We start from the raw sequence: 15296 nt of genomic DNA, 5'->3' as shown, positions 1-15296 counted from the left end.
TAACAAATGAGGATTGTGGTTATAAAAAAAAGAAGAAAAAAAAAAAAGGACCAGAGCAAACTCGCAGTTCACATCCATTAGGCACAACACAGCAAACTACCTCCTGTGGATGGAGTAAAGCAGAAAAACAGAATAATGCAGCTTCACAGAGTGCTGCCATTTCGTTCATATAATCAAGTTCAAATCAAATGTACAATCATTTTGCCAGGTGTGAAAGAAGTCAATGTCCCGACATTTTTTTAAGACCCACATTCAAACGATTGTAATGTATGTGTTTTGTAAACAAAATGTCCTGTTTATTTGATTTTATTATATTTTGCGTGTCATTTGCGATAAGTTTTATTTTATTAGTGATGACGTTAAAGGCCTCACAAGATGTTCCAAACATGGATTAAATCTGTAGGTTTTCCTGTGCAATCACTCCAGTTCTTGGAAGACGATGCCCCTTTTCTTATTATGTTCCATTAGATTTAAAGATGGCTTGATAGTTTTAATCTAATATAAATAAAAACTTGGATAACCAGGATTGTCTTCACCTTTCCGCACAGAGAACTTTATACTCAACTTTATATTCAATATAGTTTGTTTCATGAAAAATATCATATATACTGTATATATAATACTGTTAATGACATGTTCAACTTCAGGTTAAGAGAACTGACATGCATCATAATGTTTTTGTTTTTGGATTTGCTAACAACATAACCTAATGTTTCTAACCTTGTTAGCTGACTTATCGACAGCAGGAGACTGTTGTTGATTAGAGAGCACACATGTGACTGCTCAGGCTTCTACAACACAACGACTGCAGTGCAGTATTTACCAGAGGTGGAAAAGAGAACTGAAATCTTCTACTCAAGTAAAAGTACCACTCTTTTCATACACAACACCAATTCACCTGTCCTCATCGTTCACCTGTCCTCAACATTCACCTGTCCTTATCGTTCACTGACAAATTTTCCAGTGCGTGAATCTTTTTAAAAAAAAAAAAAATTAAATTCAGGCCAACATCTTTTTTTTTTTACTCAGTAACATAGTTACTAAAACGTTGTGAAGTACAGTACTTCCAAAAAACATACTTAAGTCAAAGTAAAATTACAAATTTTAAACAGAAAAACCTACTAAATTATACTTATGAGAGAAAATGTAATTTATTACTTTCCACCTCTATATATTTCAAAGCCTGTGTGGGTGCATGCATTTTTTTAACTCCAGTATTCTGTGTTTGGTCGACACACAGGGCTGAGTGGGAAGTGTTGGAGATTGTGATTGGCAAAGTGGTGGAGCCCTTCGAGTTGAGCCTGGTCTACTCCTCCTGTTTGTGGGGAAGTGAAGTCACTGTGGCTCTGGACTCGCTGGAGCTCATAGACTGTGAATCAGGTGAGTGGATCACGAGGGACTGACAGATGTCTCTTTAAATGAATGTCTTTAATCGGTTGGATTTCCTCTGACCTGACGTGCAATCGGAATTATGTTAAATACGAGTTCCCGACGTGCAAAATGCACATGAACGCCTCCATGACGTCTTTATTTTCAGTTGTAAATTGGGAATTGGGAGGGCGCCTTTCTGACACTCAAAGTCACCTTACATACAAACATAAAAATACAATAATAATAATAAAAGATAATACCCTCTGACTCTCATTGTTCACCCTCTGCATATCTCATTGTTGGGTGCTGTGCCAATCTCAGCTGACATAGGGCGTAAGGCGGGGTACACTCTGTTACACATCTTCTTCCACAGACTGACGAGAACATCTTTGTCTCTCACAGATCTGCACAAATATCGCACAGTAATCGTTTTAATGATAATGATGACTGGCTGTCAGTACATAGTATCAAATCTGTGAAATACGTGGTTTTACATTTTCATTAGAGGTTGTAAAGGCAAGAAACTCTCTGTTGATTTTTATATTACACATTGTCGAGAGCATTACAAGATGTCGAGAGCAGTTTTGTTGCAGTCTGTCTAACTGTTGTGTGGTTGCTGGGATACAGAGCACCAGGATGCAATTTGTGGGGAGTATTTCCACTGCGTTCACTCTGAAGTCTGCATCGATCCGAGCCAAGTGTGTAACTTCCACACCGACTGTCCGTACGGAGAGGATGAAGGCTTCATCTGTGGTGAGATTTATTTTGTCTGGATATAGTCGCTGAACGTTGACATCACTCTGATTAAAATCATGGTCCTGAATGTTAAAAAACACGGCTTTAAAATCCCTGCTCTGCATTGTTTTTAGATGTTTCCTTGCTCCAACAGACACAGACACTTTGAATCATAGCATTTAAATCTAAAATATCCCAGTAGTTTAAGCCCAAAGGAAAACTACTGAGCCCCTCGTGTTACTACGAGATGCTCATTGTTCATTCATTGCTTCACCTGCTCGCAAACATGGACACATTTGAATAAAATTTGTTTTATTTGAATCTGGGAAGGGATTCCAGTCACTTGCGGTAAGGTGTGGAGTTATTATTCATAAGAGACATGTCAAGCCAGCCGTCACGCGTGGCCATGACATAAGTAACTCATTCCCAGGCCTTAGTAACGCGTGGCCACGACATAAGTAACTCATTCCCAGGCCTTAGTAACGCGTGGCCACGCATTCATTTCACCACATCGAGAATAAGAAACCAATTTGAGTCTCGGCAAAGTCTTCGAGCTCAGGATCATCAGGCGGGGATGGAGTAATCTTTTTCCTACATGTTCATGTCATGTTCGGTTGAAAAGATGTTTTAGTTAAGTGGAGTTATGTGGTAGGTCTAGAGGCAGGACCTCATTCCCAGAATGTAAACAGTGTCCGCCATCTTTGCTAATAGTTACGCTAACAGGACGAAGAAAGAAAAGAATGAAGATATTTCTCAACTCGGGGGAAACCTTGCAAATACGATGATTCCAGTGTAGCACTGGTTAATGAGCGAGGAGCAAAAACAGATGTGCACAACTATGTTTTTCCTTTACCCCCCAAAAGATACATTTTTATGATACTTCTATTTTGTTATATGAAATTCCACTGTAGTCATAGGCACCCAACCTTAGTTTGACATTACATAAGTACATTTTATTTATATAGCACCTTTCACAGAGTGGATCACAGGATGATACAATTAGAAATAACAAAAAAACAAGCATGATAGGAGGCCTTTTGTGAGTTCCAGTTAAAAGCCTCGCAGCAGAGTTCTGGACGACCTGAATGCAGTCAAGTGCCTTTTTATTTGAACAGGTAAAATAACTGTTACAATAATCCAGACGTGTGGATTTAAAAGTGTGTATAATCCTCTCCAGTTCAACCTTGGACACAAAGGGTTTAAATGTAGAGATCTGTCGTCTGCCAGGCTTTTACTCTGATCTCATTAACAGCAGCTGTATTGGCGTTCTTGTGTATCAGGTGTTTCACCTCCTCGTAACTTCCCATATAAATAATACACAGCTCGCGCCTTCTCCCAGTTGTGCATCAGTAAATCTGCGCTCGACCTCAGGGTCTACTTCAAAAAGCTGTGAATGTGCACTTTAGTAGGATTAGTTACACCTGTTTCACTGCTACGCCGCGCCCTTCTCATCCCGGGTTTGGCATTCGTGCAAATGGACTGAGCCAGGATGAACTCCGGAGCAAAGGTTAAGTTACGAAAGGTTACTTTTTGTGCAACAGCCCCCATGGAGAACACATAACAAAGTACAGCGTATTCTCTCCTCTGGCATTTCCTGTCACCCTCTACTGCCTTTAATAAACCAAGAGACTCGCGGATCAACACATGAATATGAGATAAGAATTTCATTTCCTGGCATGGACATTCTTTCAGCTTCTCCCTTCATCTGCCTGCATCTTGACATTCCCCTTGTGTCCCCCACTCACAACCACAGCCATGATCCTTCTCCGGTCATTTCCAGCAGCTCCATCTTCAACAGCCACTCTATGTTCCAATCATCAAAAAATACTGAAACATGTGATTGAAAGAAGGAATTTGTTAATTAAAATACAGTGGATTCATATGGAATATATAGCTCTATAAATAGTATGGAGACATTTTTACCCCACCTAACCTTTAGCCATAAAAAGACCAGAGAATGTCTTTTGCGCATTGTTCCAGAATAACTTCCAATATCTGGAAATTATATACAATTTAGTGCATGTTAAAATACTGTTTTTAACCGTTTTTAACCATTTTAAACACTCAATCATCAGATTTTGTGTGTTAAATTTTGAACAGTATAAAACATATTTGTTGAGTGAGTATTTCATTCAGTCAAAATCTGGCCAAAAAATGGAGACTATGCACGTGTTCTTCCAACTCTCTCCCCTCTTGAGACAAAGCTGCTGATTCTCCGGCTTCCTGAAACCGCAGGAGTGAAATTACCGTAATAACCACACCTTGGCTTTGGCGCGCAGCGTCTCAGCTTTCAGAAATCGTGTAACTACGGTAATGCAAACGTCAGCAATATGCTCGGTGTTAAAGGGTTAAGTTTCTGTGGCCTTGTGCACCAGGTAGATAGACTGAGGGTGCTTTTAGACCAGGAGTGAATCAAGAACGGCATTTTAACTTGGGTGAATAGGACAAGACAACTTGGTCACAAGATAAGAATAAAAATAGAAAGATAATATTATGTATAAATTGTTATTTGAATTGCTCACTCTAAATGGAAGCGCGTTGCGAGAACATTGCAAGGTCATGACATCAAGACTGAACAAAAGTGAAATGGCCTTAAACTAGAGCTAAACAAATTATTATTTTCCAATCTATCAATCCATCTTCTACCACAGCAGGAGCTGGAGCTGATCCCAGGTGACAGTCCATCGCGGGGGACAACACACGGAGATGAACAGCCGTTCGTTCTCACACCCACAGTACTGTCAGAAACCCCTGCACACCACGTGGCCCCCCATTTTCAAGTCCAATTTGCAAATTGGAACAAAGCACTTAACAAATGGCAGAGGCTGCAATTAAATTCTTCTGTTTTCACTGTTCTTTTTTTAAAAACTGCGACTCAAAGTTCTCATCCTCGCAATAGAAGATGGAGTGGCGATGTGTGGTCACGCTCCACTACACTTAAGCTGATCTTCATCTTCATTTAACAATCGCAATTAGTTATTTCCTCCAAATGGAAAGCAGGAGATCATTGGACAACTCTTTAAACTGAAACCAATGCCACGTGCTATAAAACACCAAAGAGGAGGCAGAGGAGAAGAAGTAATGGACGATTAAACCCAGGAGAAAGCTGTGATGCAACAGCACAGACGCCAGTGGCCGTAAAACATCACCAACGATAACCCAAGTTTCACAAAGAAGTCTCGCAGGGGAGACGTTAACGTTTTCATGTCTGTGTTGTGTTAAAAAAAAATCTGCTCTCTCCGCAGGTGCTCTTCCATCTGGCTCGCATTGTTCGTTTGAACAAGACACATGTGGCTGGTCTGTGTCCAAGCAGCGCTCGGCCTGGAGGAGGGTCGCTGGAGAAGAGCTTCTGGAGAGAGGAGACATGCAGGGCACAACCCTGCAGAGCACACCAGGTCAGCTGTGTGTGAGACACAACATCTCATTCTTCATTCTGTACTGCTTTATTATTACTAGCCCTCATGTGGATCTCCTACCTTTTTAAGGGCCAGTTATTTGTTTTTTTTTTCCTGGACAGCTTGAGCCACAGATCTCAGTTCTGGTTGTCCACATTGTTTCCTTACGGTACCTACACACAGACAGGAACGCCTACTGGCAGTATAACATTACAACGATACCTTGCAGAGGCTTAATTAGACGCAGATGTAGACTGTGTTTGCGGAGCTCAAACATGCCTTTTTATACTTAACCTAACTGCACCATTCGTCTGTGTATTTGGTTCCTAACACTTTATTCGTTTTGCTTAATTGTGTAGTTATTATTTTTCTGTTTTTTTTCCCAGGTTACTTCTTATATCTGCAAGTGAGAGAGAGTCAATCTTTACAGGAAGCTTCCGTTCGGAGCGCCACTTTCCCTCCTCCAGTCTCGACAGCTGCCTGCCAGGTCGGCTCTTTAAGTCTTTGCGTTTCACCTGATTTAAGTTCTTGAGCCCGTTGAAATGTTGCTAAATCTTTGCTCAACCTTTCTTGCCGCGCAGTTACGCTTCTCTCTGTATATCCACGGTGACTTCAACGGCTCGTTGTTGGTGGCCATAGAGGACAATGGGACAAACACGGTACCACTGGTGTGGGAGAGAAATGGTCAGCAGGTGGACGACTGGGAGGACGTCGCCCTGCAGTTAACTGGCCTCCATCACGCGTAAGTAATGTCAGTCATATCAGGCTCCGTTAAAGGAAGGGTATACGCAATAATACAACATGGTGAGGAATACAGATTTGTTTTTTTTGATATGAGCTGTTGTTTCTCATATATTCGCATCCACATTCACATAAACATCACATTACACAATAAATGTCTGAATACGTGTGTGTGTGTGTGTGCTTTCCTCCAGGTTCCACATTCGGGTGACGTCTGTGTGGACACAAGGCTCCAATGCCGACGTTGCTCTCGACGACATTGCAGTTGGAGCAGCTTGCTTCAGTACAGGTGAGCGAGCAGTCGATAGCGGCATATGGAATGGTTTGCCACTTCCCGTTTGGCAGGCCGCGTCACTTCCTGTTTTTAAGTCTCTTTTAAAAACTCATCTGTTCCCTTTGGCATCTCACCTGTTGTGTACATTGTGCTCCGCGTTAAGTGTTTGCTTCATCACTGTACAGCACTTTGGGTCGACAGCGTTGTTTTTAAATGTGCTTCACAAATAAATTGGATTGAGGGGGATTTTTGTCCCATCTGGCACAAACAGCTTTAGGGTCACTGTCACCTTTTGGATTCATGAATAAAATATCCCGAAAATGCTCTGTGGGAAACTAACCCAAATTTGGCACAGATGTTTACTTGGACACAAGGAAGTATTGATTCAATTCTTTTCGGGGGGTCAAGGTCTCTGTGACCGCGCACATTAGTTTTCAGCCACCGATTGAGATGAATCGAGATGCTATTTCTACTTTAAAAAAAGGGCTTTGTTGTGAGACTGTAAACATTGTGGCCGCTTTGAGAACCTCAGGCAATTCAAAAGACTGGACCGCCTCACGACGTGCCGCTGTTTCTAAGTGATTCAGTGCAAGTGGCCAACTAAAACAAAAATAGCTTCTTAGCTGTTGTTCACTTTATTATGAGGACGTTTATTGCTGCTCAAAATGTTTCAAGGTTTGATCCAGCGAGTACAAGTTTTGGTCACAGAAATGATCTCCACTACAAACCATTGTCAAATGAGTTCACGCGACGACACGTCTGTGTCTCCGATAACAAGAGTGACACGTTTTTTAACGTCGCGACAGACGGAGACGAAGGCAGAGGCAAACGCAGAGGAACGCGTTTCTGTTGACGAGTTTCCTAAGAGAATTTTTGTTGCTAAAAATAAATGTGGACACTCCACAGACCCATTTTAATCACGACGGCAATCTTGGCTTCTCGTAAGCACGATATTAAAAATGTGTGCCGTGCCAAAGGAATGTGGAGCCAATCAAGCGCTCCCTAAACGACTTCCTGCATGTTGAATCAGAGCAGTTGCTGTTTTCGTGATCTTTACTTTCCTGGATGCAGTCTGGCGAATGTTACCTCTGCCACAGCCAAATGCACCCCCGCATGCAATGCATATGTATATATACAGTATATATATATGTCTGTGTGTATTGTGTTAGCTTTTCTGGCATAAAAACTAACATTGTCAGGACAGGAGTCCTCATGGAGAACAAAACCTGGTGCTAATGAGGCAGAACCTCATTTCAGTGTAATGTCCTCCGGGCATTAGTTCTATAAAAAATCATTACATAGTTTCACTGGTTTCTCTCACTGACGTCTTTTGTGTTATATGTTCTCTAAGCTGCTGTGGTCATTGTTTTGTCCAGACATGAGAAGTACCACCTTTTATTAGAGTGCCTGATTTGCATTGCAAAGCAAGCATCTATTGTTACTGTACCGCGTTTCTTCTTCTTCTTTTACTAAAACTCGTCCCGCAGCTTTGAGAAAAACCCTGCATGAATTTGGACATATGAATGGAAACTTTAAACGGGTCACAAGACTTGAGACTTCCTAGACTCACCTAGATTCACATGTTGATACTTATTACGGTTTTTAAACAAACGCAGTTTAAGTTTTATACTTTTTTTTTTTTGCACGCTTTCAGATTTTATTGCCGCTAGAGTAGCACAGTGAAACAAAAATCTCTAAAGAAACTCTCTTCCTGCCCACAATTTCCAACCTACACAGACATTTGTGTAATATAAAAATGTTGCTATGGTTGTTTAACCCTGTGTGTTGTTTTCATTTTCGTATGACTTGTGGTTTTTGGAGGAAAAGCGCAGAGAGTTCTGATTGACTCCCATGTTAAAACTCTGATTTTTTTAAAAATGAAGATGAGGGTGATATTAAAACCCTAATTTCTCTGTCAATTCACACCCGTTTCTCACAAATTTAAATGTTGGAGCTGCTGAAAGCGTCCTGGCGTTCACAAACCAAAATTTGAATCTATATCATAAACCGTTCTTCCAGTAGGACAACTTTAAAACAAGTTGTTTGCTCCGTTTTTTCACTAATTTGGACAGTTCGAAGCAGGTGTTTGGAAGGGGGAGGGGCTTGTGCAACCAGCTGCAAGTTTTAAAGGTTGATTCCACAAAAATATGACTTTGTCTAAATACTCAAAGTTATAAAGGTTCAATTCACCAAAAATTGGCAGCAAGAAGCAGGCACAATCCAAATTTCACTGCGGAATCTTCTAGTTCCTTGTTGCAATAACAAAACCGCAGGACAAGATTGAAAGTATATGGCAGCATTTTTTTAAATATCATCGTCTCCATTGTCGTCAAACCAGCAATAACTGGACAGTGATGTCCGCTCTTTGTATGCATGTGGAGTCAGGCGTACATTTAAATTCATGGTGTCACCCCTGCCCAGAAATCATCTTTAATAACAGCCTTTCGGATTTCAAATTGCTCTCATTTTCTTCCGTCTGCATCCTTTCTGTTTGAAAGCATCCCTACATCTGCCGCGTCTCTGCACTTAACATTTGTTTACGTGCATATAGACGCAGCTGATAGACGTCATATCGGGCCTAACGGATACATGACACATGAACTGAAACCCGCTTGGAAAAAAATGTTAACAGCACTGTATGTTGGCCACATAGGAAAATGCAAAAGTTTATTAATGTGTGTTTAATGACTCCTTTTCTGTCTCTCTCCAGATGTCAACTCTCTGCTGCCCATGATTGGATTGGAGGACATGTTCAGTCCCCTTCCAGAGCCCTCAGCCTCAGGTAGCATGCAGATCCAGCTGAAGCATCCTTTGTCCACCGTGCAGTTTGTAATCCATTCTGCATGCTGCATTTACACACCAGCTGCTGACTTGACGGTGCTTGAAGCTCAGTCTCTTGTATCAGCTTTAATACAAACTGCGTTCACGTGACACACGGTTGATTAGAAACCTCCTCCACGTGTCATACGCACATACGCTGCTCTCCTTCTTCTTGTAATTTCCTCCAGATGTATGTGTTTGTGTTCCTGCTCCTCTGCCTTCTCTTGAGTGTTTTTGTGCATTTTATGAAAGTGTCTGTCTTGCCGCTGTCTCCGTTTCTCTAGAGGTTTCTCTGATGACGTGGTGGTTTTACTCGTGCGGTGCCAGTGGCCCTCACGGTCCGACCCAGGCCCAGTGTGACAGCACCTACAGGAACAAAAATGTCAGTGTCACGGTGGGGAAGGACGGCCCGCTCAAAGGAGTCCAAATGTGGAGAGTACCTGCCACCAACAGATACCTGTAAGTGACAGAGAGGATGTGAGGCTCACGGCAAGGGGAAAGTGTCTCTAGAATTTAATTTAAACTTTTAAGGACTCTCTACAAGATTGTGACATGCACTGTAGACTTGTATTGTCTTTTACAAACACATGAATCCAATCTGCAGCTAAAACAGTGACAGAAAATGTTGAAAATTCAGTTTGTAGCCACATTTTTTAAGGTTTACTTATTTACAAATTTAGAGGGACCTCAAGCAATAAAGCTATTGATTTTTTTTCTACAGTATCTAAAATATAATATAATATACATGTGTATGTGTGTATATATATATATATATATATTTGTGTGTATATGTATGTATATAGAGTATGTGTGTATATATGTATACGTACATATGTGTATATGTATGTATATATGTACGTACATGTGTATATGTATGTATGTATATATGTACATACATATGTGTATATGTATGTATATATGTAAGTACATATGTGTATATGTATGTATATATGTAAGTACATGTGTATATGTATGTATATATGTACGTACATATATACACACACATATTTATACATGTGTATGTGTGTGTGTGTGTGTGTATATATATATATATGTATATATGTGTATGTGTATATATGTGTATGTGTATATATATGGTTATACATATATGTATATATGCACGTGTATGTGTGTGTGTATGTATATATCAGAGGTTGCGCTAGACTTTTTCGTTGTCTGTCATTTTGACTGACAGGGTCATAAAAATCCCGTCATAATCAATTTTTACCGGTCACTTTAAATGATAATAATGACATATTCAATTGCATTGTTCATATTGCAGTGAAATATGAACAGTTCACCTGTGGCCTAAACGCACAGTCTCACACCTTCCTCCTGGTCCACATGGACTTAAATCGCGTGCCTGCTTGCGCGTAGTTGCGCGTGGTAGGAAATCCCGCAACATGCGCTCCTTCTGCACCAGTGGATCAGCTGCACCGGTCACAGACGCGCTCCAAAGCCTCCTGTCCATAGCTCTTTAACACGCTGTCAGCACTACAAGGATAGCGAGATGCATTGAGTACGGTGTCCAGGTCAGAAATTATGCTCAGATTCTCCGATGGGAATCTTTATTTTGTCGCACAACATTTTTCTTTCCGCCCTCCTCAGCCAGGAGAACTCCCGCTCCCACTGAACTCGCCTAACCTCCTTACTGCCGCTTCCTCGCTCCGCTGAGGCCAAGGGCTGAGTTTGTCCTTCATCTGCATCTATCCCTCTTTTTTCACCTCTTTTATCAACATAGTTTTTAGGGGTGTGAATTGCAATCTGTCAAAATGACGGATGGCTCTCAGATTTTTCCGTCACCGTTTTAAAAAAACGGTCAATGACGGAAAATATTCGGTTAACGCGACCCCTGATATATATATATATATATATATATATATATATATATATATATATATATATACACACACACACGTACATATATATGTATATATGCACGTGTGTGTGTATATGTGTGTGTGTGTATATGTATATATATATATATATATCTATATATAAAAAGATGCTGTGAAAGCAGAAATATGGGAAATCCAGTTCCAATAGTCTTGCTTTTCATGCTGAGATAAATGTAGTACACAAAAGTACAAAAAAAAAAACTTGTTGATTTGTTTTTTAAAAGCCAGGTCACTTATGATTAAAAACCAAAAACTTCTGTGGTTACTTCGTGACTTGGAGTGTTGGTGGTTAAGTGGTAATTCAGAGGTGTGACCATATGCTCGGGGACTGAAGTGTTCCGGTCACGCTTCCAAAATCCTAAGCTGACCTCACTGCCTCACTCACCACTTGACATGTAGCACCATAAAAAATTGCAGCGCAATCATAGGATTTACAGGGTGTTGAATTTCTCTGCTTAAATTATCCACAGCTGTGCTTTCTGCCAAAATAAACAGGAGTGTGTGTTTTTAAGAGGAAATCATGGCAGTCTACACGTCTCATATCATAAGAACCATGGAGCCATGAGTCACAGTCAGCAGTTTATTCAACAACATTCACTAATGAGTCCATGTGATAACCTCTCCCAGGATCTCTGCTTATGGGGCTGCAGGAGGCAAAGGAGCCAAAAATCACAACAAACGCAACCACGGGGTCTTCATTTCGGCCATATTTCCTCTGGAGAAAGGAGATCTACTTTACATCTTGGTGGGTCACCAGGGAGAGGACGCATGCCCGGGGGTGAGTATTGGGCTTTGGGTGATGCTCCACACAGTGAATTCCTCCTCTGACATGGACCTCTCTCACTTGCTCTTGGTGTAGAGAAATCCCCACACTCAGAAGATCTGCCTGGGAGAGTGGTCAGTGATTGAGGATGACCTCAGGGTAGAGGCTGGAGCTGAGTGGGCTGGGGGAGGAGGTGGAGGAGGTGGAGCGACCTACATCTTCAAGGTTACAAAATTCCAGGCCTTTTACATCAACGACACGTTTGCACAAGTGCACTTTGTATTACCTCACTTACGTGACAGTCTGTGCTATTGAAAAAAACAGTTCCAACGGTTTCTGAAAGCTGAGAAATTGGTTATTACGGTAATTTCACTCGAGCTGTTTCATGATGCCAGAAAATGGGAAGAACACCTGTGCATAGTTTCCTTTCTTTTGGCCTGTGTTTGCACATTGAGAGACAAAGAAACAGTGAGGGACTCAAAAAAAATTTTTTTATTCAGTTCAAATTTCTAATTTAACACGCAAAATCTGTTGTTCGTGTACAACTGCAATGTTTAAATTGTTAAAACGGTATTTTTGACATGCAGTAAATTGTAAATAACTCAGATATTGGAAGTTATTGTGGGAAAATCACTTAGTTACAGGACATTTTGAGGGTTCACTCTAGTCATTCTCCATTTTCACTGTAATGTTGCGATGCAATATAATTGTTGAGGAGGCTCCAAACAAATGAGAGTTCTGTATTTCTGTCTCGTCAGATGGAAAACGGCGAGATGATTCCCCTGCTGATCGCAGCAGGCGGAGGAGGGAGCGCTTACCTGGAGGACCCGGAGTCCAGTCTGGACCACATACCGCTGGAGCAGTACGAGAACAGCACCCTACGTCCCAGCAGCAATGGTCGGACCGGTGCAGCAGGTGGGCAAACGTCTGCAGTACACGGTGTCGTCCTGTACGACCGGTTCAGGATCTGTTTGCTAAAACTGTCGTGAAGAGTTTCGGCAACAGCTGTATAATCTGTGGAACATTGTTGTCAGTCACTTCATTAATCTAACGGGGTCACTTTCACTGGTTTCTCGCTGGTTTCAATAGAATCCAGGATCTGTAAGTCATTAAGAGTGCAGAAAACATTTGTGGTTGGATTTTTTTGTTGTGTATCTTTCTGGCGTCATGAGATCGTCAACAAAGGCAGAGACGGAATCAAAGACGAGACGTTCTAAACATGCACTTTATGAGGTGTGCTTCAAACTCCCAGGGCCACTAGGGAACATTTCGATCTTACTTTGGTGTTTTTTTTAAGCAAACGTTCTCTGCGAGTATGAATAATTTTATATTTCATATTAAAAAATATATACACTCACCTGGTATCAGTTCTATCCTCGATGCTGGTGCTTTGAACTATCACCATCCACACACTCAATCTGTGCAAACATTTATTTAATAAGCCTATTAGACATGCAAGCTTCGGTCAGAGATCTTTAACGCGCCGACATTCCACATTATCAAAGGTGGATTACAAGGATAATAATACTATTTGCCAACTTGTAAACGCCCCAAAAAAAACATCGACTTGGAGGAAAAGTCTTCCCTGATTATGAGGACACAGTGTTTCTTTCCCCTTTTTAAAAGGTGGCGGTGGAGGCTGGAGAGACAGTCCTGGTCCTCACCTGAGAGCGGGCCGCTCTCTGGAGGAGGGTGCAGAGGGTGGGTCGTCGTGTCCACTGGCCCTGTCGAAGCTGGGATGGTCCACCTTCGGGGGTTTTGGAGGCGGCGGAGGAGCCTGCACAGCTGGAGGTGGTGGAGGAGGATACAGAGGTAACAACATTTCACACTGATTTATTTTGGGGTTTTTTCTCCCCACTTTTGTTTTATCCTTGGCAGAAGCAGAAGTCTTCTACGAGGGATGTACGATAGTGGACTTTTAACAGATAACCGCTCCCAATACTGATATATACTGTATGTATTTATATATAGTTTATAAACACATTAGTGTATATAAGTTAAGTTTTTCCCTGCGCCCAACTGCAGAGGTCATTTAGTCTCTTTCGTAGTGAAATGAACATAATATTTTTCATATATGCCTCAGCAGATGGAGATCTACATTTCTTCATTTTTAAAAAAAGTAATTGTATAATATGTGAGAGGAAATGTTTAAGATAATGATCACACACTGGCATATTATGATGGATTTTTGTGACAGGAGGTGATGCGACGCTGACGGATGAGATCACAGCCGACGGTCAGAGCGGAGTCTCGTTCATTCATCCGATGGGGGAGATTTTCCTGCAGCCTCTGGCAGGTGAGACTCATTCTGACACAGGAACATCTCTGTGTCATCTTTTAAAGTACACACAGTCAGATTCGGCACAGAATGATGTGACAAGCAGCCATATTCCCTCATAGCTTACAAGTGTGTTTGTACCTGAAAGAAAATTCTGAATGCAAGAAAATTGTAAAGATTTAATGAAAGTGGTCTGAAAACGCTCATACCACTACCACAAATCTCTTTTGTATGAATGGTTCTTACATGAGGCCAAACAATGGTGATACAGCTGGTCTGGTTGAGATATAATAGATCCTCACTTTGCTGATTAGAATCCCAAGATAATCTCATTAAGTAAGTAGAACTGGAGTTGAGTGTTTTGTTAAACTATAGAGGAGAAGATGGGGGGGGGAAAAAAGACTATGGACAAAAAGGTCATAATAAGTATTGTGTCATAAAAACCCAACAAAAGATGACATTTAAAAGTTAAGTAGGACAAATGAACAACCATCTCTGAGTCAAATATAACAATCTATAAGGGAATGTGCATCATCGTGCTGGGGTTGGATGCATTTAGCATGCAGTTGGGTCAAAAAATAAAAAGGCTGTTTGATTAATGGTGGAAGTAGAGATGAAAGTCTTGAATTGAAGAAAATCGTGTGTTTTTTATTTTTACTCTATTGTAAACAACATAAAATACTCACACTAACACACCTATGCACAAAAAATGTCCTCATTGAAACCCATTCAAATCACTCTTTTTTTTTTTTCATGCATCATAACAAAATATTTTTGAAACATTGTATGGAAAGGACTGATGTTGGTTTAAAAAAATAAAAAAAATGTATACAATTTGTTAGCTTCATTTTTTATGAAGACATTTTGGTGCTCTCGGTATGTTAACGTGAGTATTTTATGATAAATAGGTCAATGTGGGAAAAGTGAGGATATTAAATGAGTTTTAGAACTAAATATAACATGGAGTTGCATCATTGTCCTTAAACGTGATATTTAAGTTTTGCACATGATTTGAACTAAG

The 15296-nt window shown here is 40.8% G+C and overlaps 1 protein-coding gene across 1 annotated transcript in view; it reads left to right on the top strand.

Annotated features, from left to right (window-relative positions):
* ltk (leukocyte receptor tyrosine kinase) overlaps window positions 1-15296 on the top strand; it is a 49988-nt gene that overhangs the window by 20535 nt on the left and 14157 nt on the right. Inside the window, exons 5-17 of the mRNA XM_058614913.1 lie at window positions 1241-1380; window positions 1999-2124; window positions 5352-5501; window positions 5888-5988; window positions 6083-6243; window positions 6437-6531; window positions 9227-9298; window positions 9621-9795; window positions 11862-12012; window positions 12094-12222; window positions 12756-12912; window positions 13624-13809; window positions 14195-14293. Coding sequence (XP_058470896.1) covers window positions 1241-1380; window positions 1999-2124; window positions 5352-5501; window positions 5888-5988; window positions 6083-6243; window positions 6437-6531; window positions 9227-9298; window positions 9621-9795; window positions 11862-12012; window positions 12094-12222; window positions 12756-12912; window positions 13624-13809; window positions 14195-14293 — 1742 coding nt within the window. The remainder of the gene's footprint in view (window positions 1-1240; window positions 1381-1998; window positions 2125-5351; window positions 5502-5887; window positions 5989-6082; window positions 6244-6436; window positions 6532-9226; window positions 9299-9620; window positions 9796-11861; window positions 12013-12093; window positions 12223-12755; window positions 12913-13623; window positions 13810-14194; window positions 14294-15296) is intronic.

The sequence above is a fragment of the Solea solea genome, chromosome 18 (genome assembly GCF_958295425.1).
Source record: "Solea solea chromosome 18, fSolSol10.1, whole genome shotgun sequence".
Classification (NCBI taxonomy): domain Eukaryota; kingdom Metazoa; phylum Chordata; class Actinopteri; order Pleuronectiformes; family Soleidae; genus Solea; species Solea solea.
The sequence above is the reverse complement of the archived record's forward strand: the minus strand, read 5'-3'. Positions and strand labels throughout refer to the sequence as shown.